The sequence below is a fragment of the Nasonia vitripennis genome, chromosome 5 (assembly GCF_009193385.2).
Source record: "Nasonia vitripennis strain AsymCx chromosome 5, Nvit_psr_1.1, whole genome shotgun sequence".
Taxonomy (NCBI): Eukaryota; Metazoa; Arthropoda; class Insecta; order Hymenoptera; family Pteromalidae; genus Nasonia; species Nasonia vitripennis.
In genome coordinates, this window is record NC_045761.1 from 6,361,223 (window position 1) to 6,377,642 (window position 16,420).

The 16,420-nt window shown below is 46.0% G+C and overlaps 2 protein-coding genes across 2 annotated transcripts; both read right to left on the bottom strand.

Moving 5' to 3' along the window:
* On the bottom strand, positions 1-12,628 carry LOC100123159 (probable chitinase 10). The gene is made up of 22 exons (XM_031931795.1): positions 12,032-12,628; positions 11,624-11,951; positions 10,921-11,280; positions 10,355-10,845; positions 10,053-10,281; positions 9,772-9,960; positions 9,426-9,681; positions 9,027-9,337; positions 6,654-7,003; positions 6,201-6,512; positions 5,962-6,130; positions 5,667-5,878; positions 5,244-5,580; positions 4,559-4,963; positions 4,205-4,483; positions 3,637-4,127; positions 3,089-3,560; positions 2,644-3,025; positions 2,044-2,563; positions 1,487-1,951; positions 1,213-1,338; positions 1-763 (listed from the first exon to the last, which is right to left on the bottom strand). The coding sequence occupies exons 1-22, from the start codon at positions 12,152-12,154 to the stop codon at positions 605-607; spliced, it is 6,966 nt and encodes a 2,321-aa protein (XP_031787655.1). The 5' UTR covers positions 12,155-12,628; the 3' UTR covers positions 1-604.
* A 10-nt stretch (positions 12,629-12,638) lies between these two features.
* On the bottom strand, positions 12,639-15,965 carry LOC116417659. The gene is made up of 3 exons (XM_031931877.1): positions 13,704-15,965; positions 12,817-13,070; positions 12,639-12,741 (listed from the first exon to the last, which is right to left on the bottom strand). Exons 1-3 carry the CDS (start codon positions 13,973-13,975, stop codon positions 12,680-12,682), a joined length of 588 nt encoding a protein of 195 aa, XP_031787737.1. The 5' UTR covers positions 13,976-15,965; the 3' UTR covers positions 12,639-12,679.
* Between the last annotated feature and the right edge of the window lie 455 nt (positions 15,966-16,420).

The window sequence follows — 16,420 nt, forward strand, 5'->3', positions numbered from 1 at the left end:
TTTGTACAAAGATCATTCTTTATTTTTATTGTATACAATAATATAAACTTTCTCGAATACAGGCAGTTTACGATTTACACTTTTTTTATTCAGAGAATTGAAAAATTAAGTACATTATAATGAAACATGTTCATTTTTCTTTACTGAAACGAAGTATAAGCAATGCTAATATTACTCGACGTTATTAAAAAAAGTCACATGATCTTGAATCTTATAAAATCCTAAAATCTTAATGTTATATATCACTTAAAAAACTATTTCGAAAGACTTACATTATTTCGTTATCTTCCAAGTACCTACGCCGCTTTTAGGTACAAGGAGGAGAGCGAAGTATTGTTCTTAGCCCTTGCATTATTGGCTGCTTCTTATCGTATGATATCTCGATTGTATAAGATTACTTGCAGTCGTTCCCGTATGAATTCTGCTTCAAAGGTTTTGAAGAACTAGTCTTCTCACATTTATTAAAACAGGCCGATACAGCAAGGGCTAAGTGAGCTCACGACAGTTAGTCATGTCTCAAAGGACGGAATGTCCATTTTGTCACAGATAGATTCCTGCTAAGGATAGCAATGATGCGCGTTCTTGATCTTCACAACGTCGATGTTTATGTGCAGTCTTGACGCTGACTAACATCACCCTTAAGTCCATTAGTAAGAGCTGTGAGCAACGGATATTTGCCGCAGTTGCAGGTATTACGGAAGTCGTCCAGGTCCAGTGCCCAGATCATGCCGCCGCCAAGATCCAATTCCCTGATGAAGTCCGCCTGAAATTTTCATACGTTGTTATTGCAACGAAAATCCGATTCGAGATAACGTAAACGAACGTTTCAGATTACTTCGTTATGCATTATTTGACGCCCATACACTCTCGTAATTAAAAAACAAGATACTCGATCACTAATCGTTTTAAAGCCAAAGAAGCGCCATTGTTAACTAATAACCATGAAAGCGTTTGCTTTTCCTCCAAGCGGAGATCGCCACATTAATTCACACCACCAATTTGTCTCGACCTATGAATCTCCGCGTTTATAAGCATTGTCCGCAATAAACGGCTCGCTGCAATTACAGCAGTAGCACGCGATGTTATTTCGTGCGCGAGCTAGTCGTTCGATTTATATCTCCAGAGACGTATACGTGACGCTAATGTATGTACATCTCGGAAGCGGGAGAGAGAAAGAGAGATAGTGGATTTATCGTGGTTTTATAGACTGACCTTCCTGGCAACGTCCGATACGTCGTCATAACCGACCCATTGATCGCCTCTCGTAGCGTACGGTCCGATCCGGCCTTCTGGATCTTTTACCACCGCCCATCCGTTGTTCTTGACTTTGCTGCAGATCTGTAATTCAAACGTTACGCTGTTAATCGATGTGAATTCTATGCATCGTATATAAATCGATCAAATGATTTATACGAATTTATGCATTTCAAGGTCTAGTGCCTTCTTCAGAAAATCATAATGACGCATTTCACGAAATCAAACCAACCTCGTAGAATGCCAAGAAACCGGCCGCTCTTGTGAACTCTCCGGCTTGTCCTGGACCAGGCGCCGGAACGTTGAGTCCGTGCTGAAGTCCCTGGGACAGAGTAAAGCTCTGTCCGTAAAGTGGCACTCCCATGACCAATTTTCTGGAAGGCGCGCCTTTCTCGATCCAGTATCTCATGGTGAAGTTTGCATTGAAGTAGTCGTAATCGTCGCCCGGATAGTAGTACAGCGGCGCGACGTGTCCAGTCTTCTTGTCCCACTGACCGTGGTAGTCGTAGGTCATGACGGCGATCCAATCGAGATGTTGACCGAGCAGCGGTACGTCGTAGCCTGCGTCGATGACTTGTTTGCTCGGCGATACAGCTGCGGACAGCAGGAGACCACGAGGTTTGAACGCAGAGCTCAGCTCACTCACGAGAGCGGAGAAAGCAGCCTTGTCCGAGGCTGGACCCTTGCTGCAGTCGACCTAAGATTTAGTGAAAAATCGATTCGTTATATAGATGTGTGTATGTTCGGAGCACATAATCGATTGTGTATACATGTTTATCAGAAACATACCTGCCAGCAAACGGGATACTCCCAGTCCAGATCTAATCCACTGAATCCGTGCTTTTCAATGAACTGCAGGATGTCCTGGACGAATCTCCTCCTAGCCTCGGGGTTGTTAACTAGTCTGCTGTACTTGTCACCAGCGGAATCGTTCCAACCTCCGATACCGATCAATACCCTGATTCCTCTCTTCCTCAGCTTAGTGACTCTTCCGTAGAAGTCGTTGTCGATGTCGGCCCAGGAATCGTGCATCTTGATGACCAGACGCTCGTAGTCGAGAACCGCGAAACCGTAGACGATGTGTGTGCAGAGATTCGGATCGATGTCCTCGGGGAGGAACTTACCGACGCCTTGACGGTACCAAGCCCAGTTGGTGAAGTAGCAGACCATCTTGCGTCCGCCGATGCTCAGCTCTTCTGGCTGCTCTTGGATGCTGTAGTCTTCGGTGGTGGTCGAGGTGGTGGGCCGAGTTGGTTCCTGCCATTGACCTGGATGTACCGCTGACGTTGTTGTGGTTGGTCTCACAGTACTGTCATAACAGAATGAACCATTTGGGTAATTCATTTTTAATCTTGACGGATAAATTTGTATTTAAAAACTATGCCTCACCTAACGAATTGTTGTGATCCTGAGCCACCGCCGAAAGGTTTGCCCTTGCAGTTGGTGTTCTCAGGCCAATCGCAATGGTCCTCATTCCACACAAGTCCGTTGGGACAGGTCAGCTCCGTGAGCATGCCAAAGTTGCACAGATAGTACTTGCGGCAGTCGTCCTTGTGAGCGATGAAGAGTTTTCCATGGCAATCGCCCTGAGGTTGACCGTGGGAAGGAAGTGAACCACCAGCTTCGACCTCAACAGCGTCCTCGTCTTCAGTTGCCACTTCGATCGGGATGTCAGTAGTCGTTGGACGACTCGGTTGACTTGCTGGAGGGTACGTTGGACGCTCCGTTGTGGGTTTGATTGTTGCAGGCTCGTTCTCGGTTACAGTCGAGGCTGCATAGAAAAATGATTGCATTTAAAATTAAAGACTATTACCGCTTGGTTCAAGCGACTTACAAGAAACTGTGCAGAGAGGACCGGCTGGATAGTTCCTCAGCACTCGGTTCATGGTCCTGAGTAGCGGACTAGGCTCGCAGCCGCAGTAGTTCTTGAAGTCGTCGAGGTCGAGGGCCCAGACCATACCTCCGCCGAGGCCGAGTTTTTTGATAAACTCAGACTTGCGCCTGACCTGTTCGGCATCGTCGAAACTGACCCACTGGTCACCCTTGTAAGCGTATGGTCCAATACGACGCTGCGGGTCCTGAACTACCGTCCAGCCTCTCGTCAACGTTCTCTGGCAGATCTCATAGTAAGAGAGGAATCCGCGAGCTCTGGTAGCGTCTCCAGCCTCACCGCCACCGTAGGTTGGTGCGTTGAGTCCGTTATCGTTTCTCTCGGCGAGCGAGAAGCTCTGACCGTACAATGGTACGCCCATCACGAGCTTCTTCGCCGGAGCTCCGCGCTCCATCCAGTAGTGGATCGAGAAGTTCTGAAAACGTGTATTTTTAATATTAGTCTCTCTTTAAACAACAATAATCCAGTCAGTCTTAAAGAGGCAAACTCACAGCATTGAATGTAGTATCCCAGTCATCAGGTCTAGCGTAGAAAGGTGCGTTGTGTCCGGTCTTCTTGTCCCACTGGCCGTGGTAATCGTAGGTCATGACTGCGATCCAGTCAAGATGTTCAGCGATGACAGGAACGTCATAGCCCTCAGCGATAACTCGCTTGTTGGGTGATACTGCGGATGACAGCAGTAAGCCTCGAGGTTTGAACTCGGCGCTCAATTCGCGAACCAGCGCAGTGAAGCCTTCCTTATCGGATTTTGGACCCTTGTTGCAGTCGACCTGCCAGCAAACGGGATACTCCCAGTCGAGATCGAGACCGTCGAAGCCGTATTTCTCGATGAACTGGATAACGTGGGTGATGAATTTCCTCCTGTTAGCTGGATTGTTTACCAGCTTGCTATACTTGTCACCGGCTGAGTCGTTCCATCCTCCTATAGCCACTAGGACCTTTTTGCCTTTGGCTTTGTAAGCTACTACTCTCTCGTAGAATTCTAAAATTTGTGTTGTTGAATGTTCAATCGTTCTTACATCATGCTAAAGTTTCTCCATGAACCTTATGTATACTCACTGTTGTCAACGTCAGCCCAGGAATCGTGAGTCTTGATGGTGTGACTCGAGCCATCAAGGACAGCGAATCCGTAGATGATGTGAGAACAGAGATCAGCATCGATGTCTTCAGGAAGGAATTTACCGTCGCCCTGCCTGTACCAGGCCCAGTTAGTGAAGTAGCACACGACCTTGTATTCGTCATCTTCGTTCTGTTTCAGATTGGCCGAGACCTCTTTCCTTGACGGAGAGTCAGCCATACGCCATTCGAGCTTTTGACCATAGCGCGGTGGGTTGATCGCTGAGAAGAACAGGCTCATTAAAAATTAAATTTCTTTAAAATTTTTTAACTTTTTGATTTGAAAAAAATACTCACGTCTGTCGTGACTATTAGGTGGGTCAGCAAGCACCTGCTGGAGCGTATGCATCAGAGGATGCTGTCCCTCTCCGCATCTTCCTCTGAAATCGTCGAGGTCCAGAGCCCAAACCATACCACCTCCAAGACCCATGTCTCTTACGTACTGAGCCTTTTGTCTAATCATGTCAGCATCGTCGAAGCTGACCCACTGGTTGCCCTTGTACGCGTATGGTCCCATGCGCCTCTCGGGGTCCTGCACCACCTGCCATCCCTTGTTATGGATCCGGTCGCAGATCTCGTAGTAGGCGAGGAAACCGGCAGCTTTGGTGAATTCACCGGCGGTTCCGGCACTAGCCGGTGAATTTAGACCAGTGCCTCGACTTGGATCGTTTAGAGAGAAGGCCTGGCCGTACAGCGGCATACCTATCATCATAATCGGAAATATTGCGTTGTAATTCATCGAATGATTAATCGATCAAGATCGTGTGACGATAAGCGGACGTTAAAACGAAAACATTGTTCGCAAGAATTTTCGCATTATTACTATGGGTGGGTAAGTCATTGTCTCATCGACTCACCGTAATTTATTAAACTCTGCATAATGAATAATTGAAAAAACAATCGTATCCTTAATTAGTTTAATAGCTGCATAAGTGCAACTTTATCACACTCAAAAAATTGATGACTCTTGCATTCGACTCACCCATGACAAGGGTCCTTGGTGGTGCACCCTTTGAGATCCAGTAGTTGATGGTGTAGTTAGCGTTGAAGTAGTAAAACTCGTCATCAGGGTGGTAGTACATGGGAGCGACGTGTCCGGTACGCTTGTCCCATTGACCGTGGTAGTCGTAGGTCATCACGGCGATCCAGTCGAAGTACTTGGCGAGCACCGGGACATCGTAGCCGGCGTCGATGATCTTCTTACTCGGTGATACAGCGGTCGAAAGGAGCAGACCACGTGGACGGAATACTTGGCTCAGTTCGCGAACTAGGTCGGAGAAACCTTCTTTATCAGAGTCTGGACCCTTTTTGCAGTCGGTCTGGATTTTTAAAAGATAAAGTTTGAATATGTTTACAAATTTCTCTGTTATTTTTAGAAGGTAACTATGTATAGAAATGTACAAACCTGCCAACAAACTGGATACTCCCAGTCGAGGTCAAGACCGTCGAACCCGTACTTCTCGACGAACTGAAGCGCATGTTCGACGAATTTCTGCCTGGCCACAGGATTGTTCACCAGTCGCGAGTACTTGTCACCGGCTGAATCGTTCCAACCACCCAGGGCGAGACTCACTTTTAGACCGCGTTTCTTGTACGCTACGACTCTCTCGTAGAAGCCTGTGTTGATTGTAAGTATCCACGAATTTCAATCATAATCCCATTGATGGATTTCATTTCGTATTGAGGTCAAATGAACTTACGGTTGTCAAAGTCAGCCCAGGAGTCGTGAGCCTTGATGATAAGGTTGGAGTAGTCGAGTACAGCGAAACCGTAGACGATGTGGGTGCACAGGGTGTGATCGATGTGTTCGGGTAGGTAACGACCTACGCCTCGACGGTACCAGGCCCAGTTGGTGAAGTAACAGACGACCTGCAATGATCATAAGGTTGGAATATCGAACCGTTGACTTTTGATCAATCTACGTATTTTTAATAAGCACCTTGAAGTGTCCAGACAATGGTGAAACCTTATCGGGATCGATCTCGGCCGACGGTAGAGGTGTCGTGGACTGGGCTGGTGGTGGCTGCCAAGGTTTCTGGGTGGTGAAACCGGAACCATTGTCAACTGCTGGGGCTCCGCCACTGGGAGCAGTGGCCTGACATTTCGCGCGAGCTGGCCAGTCGCAGATGTGGCTCTCGGCGTTGAAGTGCAAGCCTGGAGCGCATTGGAATTCCTCAAATTTGCCCCATAGACAGGCGTAGTAGCTCTCGCAGTCACCGGGTACGCTCTGGTACTCGCCTGCGGTACAGCTCTGTGGAATAAAATTTGGTATTATTTTAAAGGCATACAACAATGAACTGATCACAATGTCATTGAAAACAATAGGTACTTCACGTACAAGACATTGTCCGCATACCAAATGCAAAGCCGAAAAAATAATTGCGAAACAAACCTGAGCTTCGTCCTTCTGAGTAATCTTAGCCGGCATGTTCCGCTTGGTATCGTTGCAGGGGTTCTTGAAAGCCCAGTCGCACATGTTCTTGGCTTCGTTCCAGTTCAGCCCTGGTCCACATTGCTGTCTGACCAATTTTCCGTTGACGCAAACCAGGAAATGGGTGCAGGAATTCGGGTAGGCGTAGTACTGGCCATGTTCGCAGTCCTTGCCGGGTTTGTTGCCGTTGGGACGCTGTGTCACCGTCGAGATTGTTGTCGAAGGCGACGGGATGCCTGCGTTGGGTGTCGTGAACTGGGTCGTTGGAACTGTAGCGTAAGTTGGCCTACGCGTCGTAGTGGTGGTGGACACTGCGGAGGTATTTATTTTTATAGCGTTTACCTTTCGGATTTCGTAATTATACTGTGTGAATTTATGAATAGATCGGTTGACGATTCGATTAGTGAGGGGCCGCTAAGCGATACTGATGTACGACCAGTTGGGTAACGCAACGGTTTAACGATGTGCGAAAGTGACGCGCGGTGAGGCGTCTAGAAAGCGACGGTGTGCCTGTTGAATGATAACGTCGATAATATTTGGTGATTAGAAGTATTTTTGTTAAAAATTGCACATCCCAATCCGAGTTATAAGTTTTTGTTAAATGTAATAATACAGATCTATACGTTATCTATAAGGGAAGTAAGACCATGTCTCGTAATCTGTATTTACTTTGTTATCGTGCTCACAGTCAGAGGCGCAAAGATTCTCTACTTTGGCACTCGCGCAATAATGGCTGCGCTATCCTATAGAAACTCCACAATTAACTGTTACTTCTTAGCGATAATGAGCCGCGTGACACTTTATATAGGAAGTAAACGTACGGATAAAAAGTATTTTTATGTAGACATATAGACACGTGAAACGAGTCGAGAAACTCGGAAGTCGGATATTAGCTAGATTTTTTTTGTTGTTACACAATCGCATAATTAATTAATTAATCCGTGTGTCCTGCAATGCAATTTCACTTTAACAATACATTTTTTAATTAATATTAAATCCATTATCAAATTGTTTTTTTTTTTTTTTTTTTTTACTAAGATAAAGACGCTGGACAAACTGTACAAAAATTCCACACTGCGCACGAAAGCAATCCATACAAATATTGTCTTTATGTGAATTTCCTACGCGCGTTTTAATTATTTTTGTTTACATCAGCCGGTCCGAAGTCCCAAAAATACTGCGCAGATACATATATAAATAACAGGAAGTAGAAGTCGATTCTCGCCAATTATTCATATTTAAAAGTAACCTTTTACCACTATTCAAAAATCACGCGCTGTAAAATAGGTTACAATTTTATAGTCATTTAAAATTCAAGATTTAGTGAAAGTTATCTAAAAATATCATGGCCATCTTCGTCATTGATGCATTCATTAAACGAAGCGCACGAGGACTACACGTGTTTCTTACTTAGATAGCACACAACCTTTAAGAAACGTTTCTGCAATGTTTAATTTGAAACCAAATATCAACATTATATAGTTTTAAGTTAAACGTCGCAGAAATGTTTCTCTGACGTTTAACTATTGCTGTTTTACTGAGTAGATGTAGAATTTGCCGTGCAAAGGGCAAGTAATAAGTTAATTAGAATACTTTTGAAAAAATATAAGCACGCAGCAAGCACAATATTTTCCACGAACCAACAAAAATGCTCATATCTGAATTTAAAATTTGTTTAAAATACTAGAACACGCCTCTCCTACCTTTTTTCCCGCTGCATCTCTCCGAAAAAATCAGCATAACCACGAACAAAGTCACCCAAATGACAATTCGATCAGCAGACATGTCGATACAATCGTGATCCAGCGACGACTCGCGCTTCGAACTCAGCGCGCAAAAGTAGAGGACTCGCGGCACACGCCGGCTGTGCTGCAGTAGTAGGAGAGAACCGCGAGCAATTCGTCACGCGATATATAAAATACAGTGAGCTCGAGGGAAAAGGGAACGGATTTTATATTTTTTTAATTCGCAAGTCCGTCGATAATGAGTTACGCAATGTATATGACGACGATCGTGCTGCATGGGTGTCTTTGTCGGCGGAATGCGCGTAGTGGGGATCGATGCTAATTTGCGGTGTTCGGATTATATGGAGAGCCGAGGAAGCGCTGCATCCTGAATCCTTGATTGATTGCGCTCGTGCGCTTATCCGAGACCGATCGGCGATCGAGAGAGAGAAGGCTGCGTGCGCGCATAGTGTGATTTTATTATTGATCGAGTGATGTTGCTGCGAATCGTGCGTTTTATGTGGGGCGAGTGGTATAGTTGAATGTTGATCGAATTTTCTAAGCATGAAAAGGTGTATAAGAGCTTATCATAATTTTGTAAGCCACTTACTTTTCTTGCACTTGGCAGCGGTGGGCCAGTCGCAGAGGTGTCTGTTGGCGTCCCAGTGTAGTCCTGGAGCGCAGAACTCGCGTTTGAATTCTCCAAGGACACAGCGGTAGTAGGTACCACAGTTGGCCGGATCGGGTTGATGTTCTCCCGAGTTGCAGCTTGAGCCGGACAGTGAACCTGTTGACGGTATAGTTGGACGCTGGGTGGTTGGACGCTGGGTGGTTGGACGCTGCGTGGTTGGACGCTGCGTCGTTGGACGCTGAGTGCTCGGACGCTTGGTGCTGGTTACACCTGGTGTTATGATTGGTCGTCTGTGAAAGAAACATCAAGAATGTGTTTAGATTAACGTTGAGAATTTTGAAAAAATGTTATCAATGTAAACAGATAAATTGTACACACCTGGTAGTGGTGGTGGTAGTGCTAGACGAAGTCCAAGACCAGGTGGTGGAAGTGCCCTGGTTCCAGGGAGTAGTGGGCTTCTCCGTCCAAGTAGGCCAGGTCGTCGGCCTGGTCGACGGGGTTGTGATCGGTCTCGTAGGCACGGGTTTACCGTCATTTGCATCGGCGTGGGTGGTGAGGGTTGGTGCTACCGGTGTCACAGGTTCTTCTGGTTTCTTGCAGTCCTTATGCGATGGCGCCGGGGTTAAGAGTCGACCTGTTTATAAAAAAGGGTACGTTTACTTACGAATGTAAATGTACACGATTATTATGATACATTCTAAGGCCCAATATCAAGGTGACTAACCCAAAGCACGATTGATGGTACGCAGAAGAGGAAATGGCTCCTGGCAGCAGCGATTGGTGAAGTCATCGAGATCGACGGTCCAGGCAGCTGCACCTCCGAAGCCGTGATTCAGGATGTACTGACCCTTGTAAAGAATACTCTTCGGGCTGTCGAAGCTTACGAATTGATCCTTATAGTGAGCGCTAGGTCCTGTATGTCAATACGTCGATTTTTAATATTAGAGAATCCTTCGATCTAGCAATATTACGTGTAAAGAACAAATATTTATGAGTATAACTGACCAGGGCCCAATTCCCAGTTCTCCTTCTCGATCCTATCGCAGATCTCGTAGTAGGCGAGCATGCCGGGCTGTCTGGTGTATTCTCCGGCAGCACCGGGACCAGCCACTGGATCTCCCAGACCATTTTTATCAGCCGAGGTCAGCCTGTAGCTTTGTCCGTAAATGGGAATGTCAGCGATGATCTTGGAACGATCGGCACCGAGACTCACCAGGTAGTTCAGGGTAAAGTTCTGAAAAAGCCGATATTTTTTTTCAATCCTTACAAAAATACAATACACCATAAATTTGGACAAAACTATTCACCAGATTGTAGTAAGGGCTGGAATCGCCGGGAATAGCGAACAGCGGTGCCAGATGTGAGGTCGTCGATTCCCAGGCTCCGTGATAGTCGTAGCTCATGACAGTCATGAAATCGACGAGCTTTGAGATCTCCTGGACGTCGTAACCTTTATCGATGACCTCCTTGTACCCGGAAATGGCAACGGCCAAGGTAAGCGGTGGTTCCTGGGCATCGAACTCCTTCCTGAGCTCAGCAAGGAGTCTCGCGAAGTTGGGCCTGTCGGTCTCAGGTCCACGACGACAGTCGCTCTGCCAACAGCCCGGATAATTCCACTCGAGCGACAGACCTTGGAAGTTGTGCTTGCGCAAGAAATGCACAGCAGAGGCGACGAACTTGCGACGTGACGAGGCGCTGTTCACGAGTCGGGAGTACTTGTCGCCGGCACTGTCGGTCCAGCCACCAAGAGCCAAGAGGACGCGAGAACCGGAGATAGAGGTTACTCGTTGGTAGAGATCTGCAAAAAACATCGTTATAGAGTTTAAATTTCGTTCAGCTCTATGCAACTTTTGATTTATTTGGATATACTTACTGTTCTCGATATCAGCCCAAGGATCGAACGAGTGAACGGTGAGGGTCTCAGGGTTCAGTCCAGCAAACGCGTAGACGACGTCGGTACAGAGTCTGGCGTCGAGGTGCTCGGGGACGAACTTGCCCTCGCCTTTGCGGTACATAGCCCAGCTGGTGACGTAGCACACGACTCGGGGTCCATCTTCGAGAAGTTCGAGCTTCTCGAGTCTCTGGAGTTGACGCAGTCGCTCGAGACTCCAGTTGGCGTAGCTGAACTTGTCGCTGTGGCCTGGGTCACAGACCTCCGGGCTTGCGCTGACACAGCGTCCGCGGATTGGGTCGTAGAAGCGGCCCATGCCGCAGTGACCGCGGTGGAGGTAACCTGTAATTTATTTAAAGGTATTTTAGTGAAGATCCTTTCTTTTCGATATTAGAGCAAAAGTTTTTTTCTATCAAATTAGAACAATTAGCGAACGCTTGCTTTGTGTGTAAAAAAGCTGATCACTGTATGAACATTTTTTTTTTCTAATCAGAAAAATACTTTCGCATAAATCACGACACTCGGTGAGTCAGTAGAGCAGCATCAGAATGACAGCGCTTATTATACAACAATTTATGTTAAGTCAATTCCCCTTCCAAGATTCATTCACCGAGTCGACTTTTTATGCGATAAGCGTAATTCAATTAGATTTCAATTAGATTCTTCGAATTATTTCGATTCTCACCGTTGAAGCAGGAGAGAAAACCGGAACAGTTGTCGGGATCGCTGAAGAGACCGGTCTTGGGGCACCTCTCTTTCGGACCGTCGTAGATACCGAGGGTCTGAACGGCTGCGTTGAACAGCGGCCAGGAGTCACCGCAGATACCCTGGAAGTCGTCCAGGTCCAGAGAGTAGAGGGAGAGACCTCCCAGACTGGCGGATTTCACGTAGGCCGCCTTGATTTTCACTGATAGGGGGTCGTCGTAACCGATCCACTGGTCGCCGAGAACCAGGTACGAGCCGTTCTTTTCGTGACGCTTGAATTGCCACGGATCTTCTAGTTTTTCGCAGATCTGCAGAGAAACGATCGTTGATCAATCGATAATAATTATTAGATTATTGCAAAAAAAAAAAAAAATGTTGCACATCGTACCTCAAAGTACGCAAGCTGTCCTCTATGCTTGGTGTACGGGCCATTGATACCGAATCCAACGGCGTGCTGCGACTCTCCGTCATCCTTCTGAGCCAATTTGTAAGACCATCCGAAGAACGGCATACCAACGACGATCTTGGCAGCAGGCACACCCCTCCTAGTGAGACTCTCCACAAGGCTGGTAACAAATCCCAACGGCGCCGGGCTCTGTACGACCTCGGCGACTCTCCTCGAGTGCCATGCTCTGAGCACCAGGAGATCGGCAAGTTCCGCGAGTTCGGAATCGGCGATCTGCTCGGGTCTGAGAGCCACCAAGAGGATGTAGCCTCGTTCCTGAAAAGCGGCGCGCAGTTGTCTCAGGAGGTACTTGAGGGGCCCGGCAGACGCGTTTTCCCAGTCGATCTCGACTCCGTCGAAGTCGTGCTCGGCCAGGAAATCAAGGAGAGAGTCGACGAACGGTGGAAGACGTTCGTTGGCGTTGGACAAAATCTCGCGGTAGAGACGTCCGTGGTCCGGTGAGGCCAAGGAGATGAGCACTCGGAGGGCTGGGTCCTGACGACGCAGACCTGCTGCTGCTATGTAGCCGCCTGAGAGAAAGGGTATGTTTTAGAAATATTGAAATTTACAAGAAAAATTCAAATCGAATCGTTATTTACCTTTAACGATGTCGTATTCTGGGTCGCGTGGGATGACAGTGAACTCTTGGGGATCTATATTAAAAACGAAAATAAATCATCATACTTATTTTCAAACAAATTTTAATAAAATTATAGTAAGAATCTCACCAATACTAGCCGCACTGTATACGAAATGGGTGCACTTGTGCGGGGGCAGTGAACGAGGAAGCAGGATGAACGGCTCCTCGCGATAGACGGATTCGGCCTCGAGGTGACAGAGGACGTTTGTTGGATTTTGGATTCGACGCACGGCCGGAGGCGTCAGTTGCTCCAGCCAGAAGGCCTCGTGCTCGAAACCGCCGCCGAAACTCGGCGGTAGCCTGTGCTCCACCGAGTCGCGAAGCGGTTGACGACGTTCGCCACTACGGAAGATATCATTTATATTTTTATCTGGTGAATTTTAACCAGACTTATCTTGAAAAAAATATTTGCCAAATATTCTGCACGTATTTCTCAGCAACTAATTGATATTAACGGAATAGTTGGGGAAAAAATTAATTTACATCGATTTACAGGTTTTGATTTAAATAAGAATAAAGTCGGAGGAGTTGCTCTTAAGATGCCGTTAAGGGGTCACCGATCTTGAAATCCAATGCAGTCAAATGACGATTTAGAAACAGGTTCTTTACACGCTGAACGAGTTTCGACTATACATTCAAAACACTCGGGTTTTCGTTAATTTTATAGGTCTGGCTTCGTGGAAACAAAGTTATAATAGAACTCGATGTATAAAAAATGTGAAAAGTATATTCTAGTGACTGCTTTTCATGAAAATGCAATGAGAAACCATAATAAATTAAAATTCAAAGCCGAGTATATATTTCAAGATAAAAAAAACTTTCTAGATCGCCGATCTAATCTTGTCTTTGTCCTACGTGTGGCTACTGTTTCCTCGTACACGCGAAAACTACTTAGTAATTCCCCGACGAAACGTTAGAACGCGAGCTCGAATTTCCCCACAATTATTCCAATTCAAGAAACAACATTATACTCACTGTTTGGGCGAAGCCTCAACTGCATCCCTGAGCGGCTGTCTGTGTCCCTCGTAGTGCTCTGGAACGTGTTCTACGGCCGACCTCAAGGGAAGTCCTGAACTACCGTATTCGCGATTGACTGGACTGCTCTCGACGGCGTTTCTCTGAAAAGTCGGAACGTCCGGGGGTGGCACGTGCCTCAGATCCGGGTGGCCAGGGATGTGGTGCGCTTGAGTGTGAAAAAGGCTCAGGGCCAACAGCGCCGAGCACAGGGCCGTGATCGGCCCGCCCATTGCTTACTGTGTCTATCTGAAATTGAAAATTTTCATCGTTATAACCATTGCATACCATTATTGAAACTAGCTACGATACAAAGGCGCGAATATACAAGTTATACTGCAGATCTTATCAGACGCCTGCGCATTGCAACTGAAATGACACGCGCGCGACAAAGGACCTCTAGCGATACAGGCGTCTCGCGGCAAAATATGAGATTCACGTAGTTCCTTCGCTTCCTGCATTCATACATAAGTCATTTGTCTTTCAGGAATGAGAGAACAATCCTAATTGACATGTAGATCGCACGTATAGTTCCTCGAGCTTAGCGGTAAAACAAGACTCGACGGGTCCAGCACTGATTGAATTTTCAAATTATAAAACCTATGAATTTCCTACCGTCTCGTCAAAAGCATCGAATATACACGAACACTAACAAGCCGGCACAGAATAAAAGCACAAAAATTTCACACTCGCGAACAGTCACCTCTATGCCCCGTCTCTTGTTCCTTTTCCTCTTCTCAGCTTTGCTTTAAAAAATCGCACTGAAGAAGAAAATTGAAAAAAAATGTTTAAGTTTCAATGATCGGCGACGTTCGTTCGTCAGCCCGCACCGCGGCCGTGCGAGCTATCGAGTGATGCGTCGTCGTCCGCCGCAGTCGAGGCGGGACAGTGTAAGAGTAGAGTAAAGCGGGCCGGACGAGCGGCGAATGCTGTATTCCGGGCGCGTATAGGGCCCATATATATACGCTCGTCCCCCGGCACCACACATGCCCCGAGGACAGCTCCACCTCGTTCTTTTATTCTTCTTCTTCTTCTGCTTCTTGGCTCATTCGTGTTTCTCGTCGTTCCTCGCGCGCTTATGTTGCTTCGATTGGGGAAGCTTATATCGTCTCTTTTTTTTCTGTATGGACGAACAATTATGCGTGTATTTTACATTTTTTAAAGCTGGCAAGGTTCGCGTGTTGTTGACGGGGTAACTTTGATGATTTGTATGCTTCGGTTGCCGGTGGAAAGTTTGATAGTATTGTACTACTTATAAGGCGATAATTATAACGAGATTTCGTTTTACGTTAATTATATGGGGGAATCTTGAACATAATTGAATGGAGGTTTACTGACACGATTTCTTGCTTATCCACGCCGTATTGACCTCTAGTATAACGATGTGTTTTTATCGTGACCATTATATTGCTATCAACATTTGACACTCGGAGGCTTGTCATGTCACCCCATTTTCAATCTGAGCATCATGAAAATAAAAAATTTCATGTGACACTTTGTTCGGTACGTATCTTATTCCCTACAATAAACCGAAAATCCCGTGGAATAATAAGTTCGTTGAACTCCTAGCCATATAAAATTTCGAAAAGTCTCTCTCTAGGAAGAGCTTGGAGATGTAGCGCATAACCCTGTTAATGGATTTTTCTCATACTCATCTTTCATCCGGGCTATCATCGCATCGGCCGTAGCGGCTCCAGAATTTGAATAATTTCGTTTACGAGTTCACGGTCAATGACGCCGGTGTGAGATCCCTTGTATAGATGTAAGGGGGGTAATATTACCTAATTTTGATTGATCGACGAAAACAAGAATATTTCGTCCTTTTTCTGTCTTCGTGAGAGAGGCTTTGATGAGTGACAGAAATGCATCAAGATCTGTGGATCTATAACCACATACATGCCTGTCAAATTGCTTATTACTGTTATCCAATTCACGATAGATTTATTTGTTTTCTGGACTTCTAGGAAGAGAGCAAAAAATCTACTGAATTTTAAACACCGCGATAAATTGAAAAAAAAATCGGCGATAACAGCTGGATTATACGCTCGTGATTAATTGGGCCGATCCCGCGAAAACTACAATACACCTATAGTAAAAAAACTCACCGCGATAATTCATTTACCAATATAAAACACACGAAAAAAAGGATTAAATACAAATGGAGCGACGACAGGAAAGATCGTCGCCGGGGATTAGAAAAAAGTGATATTACGCTATTATAAGCCGAACAAAAGCCAACGACCTTTACCCTTCGCGATTGAAGCGTCAGGTGTGGCTTCAAGATTTGGCTCATTGAGGCGAAAAACCAGATTGACTGATAGCACGAGCTTAGCTAAGCCTTATTCTGCGCATATATATTCCCGTTGCCAAAGAGCAGCATTCAAATCTTCATGAATTTCAATAAGCCCCGGGCGAACTTCTCTGTCGCACGTTTGTCCTCCTCGATCCGTTAATCGCGTATAAAATGATAGCCTGAATAAAGAGTGATCTAATGTCAGCTGCGGGAGTTCGTTAAATTTCCAGAGAAAAGGAGAATTTTTTGCTTTTTACGAGCACCATCGAACGCCGTGTCGTATGTATAACATTTTGAAATTTTACAATATAGTCGCCTTTTCGAAAAAGGAGAAAAGATCGGCCGATCTGAAGTTCAAGGTTGGGTCGACTGCTTTATTAAACTT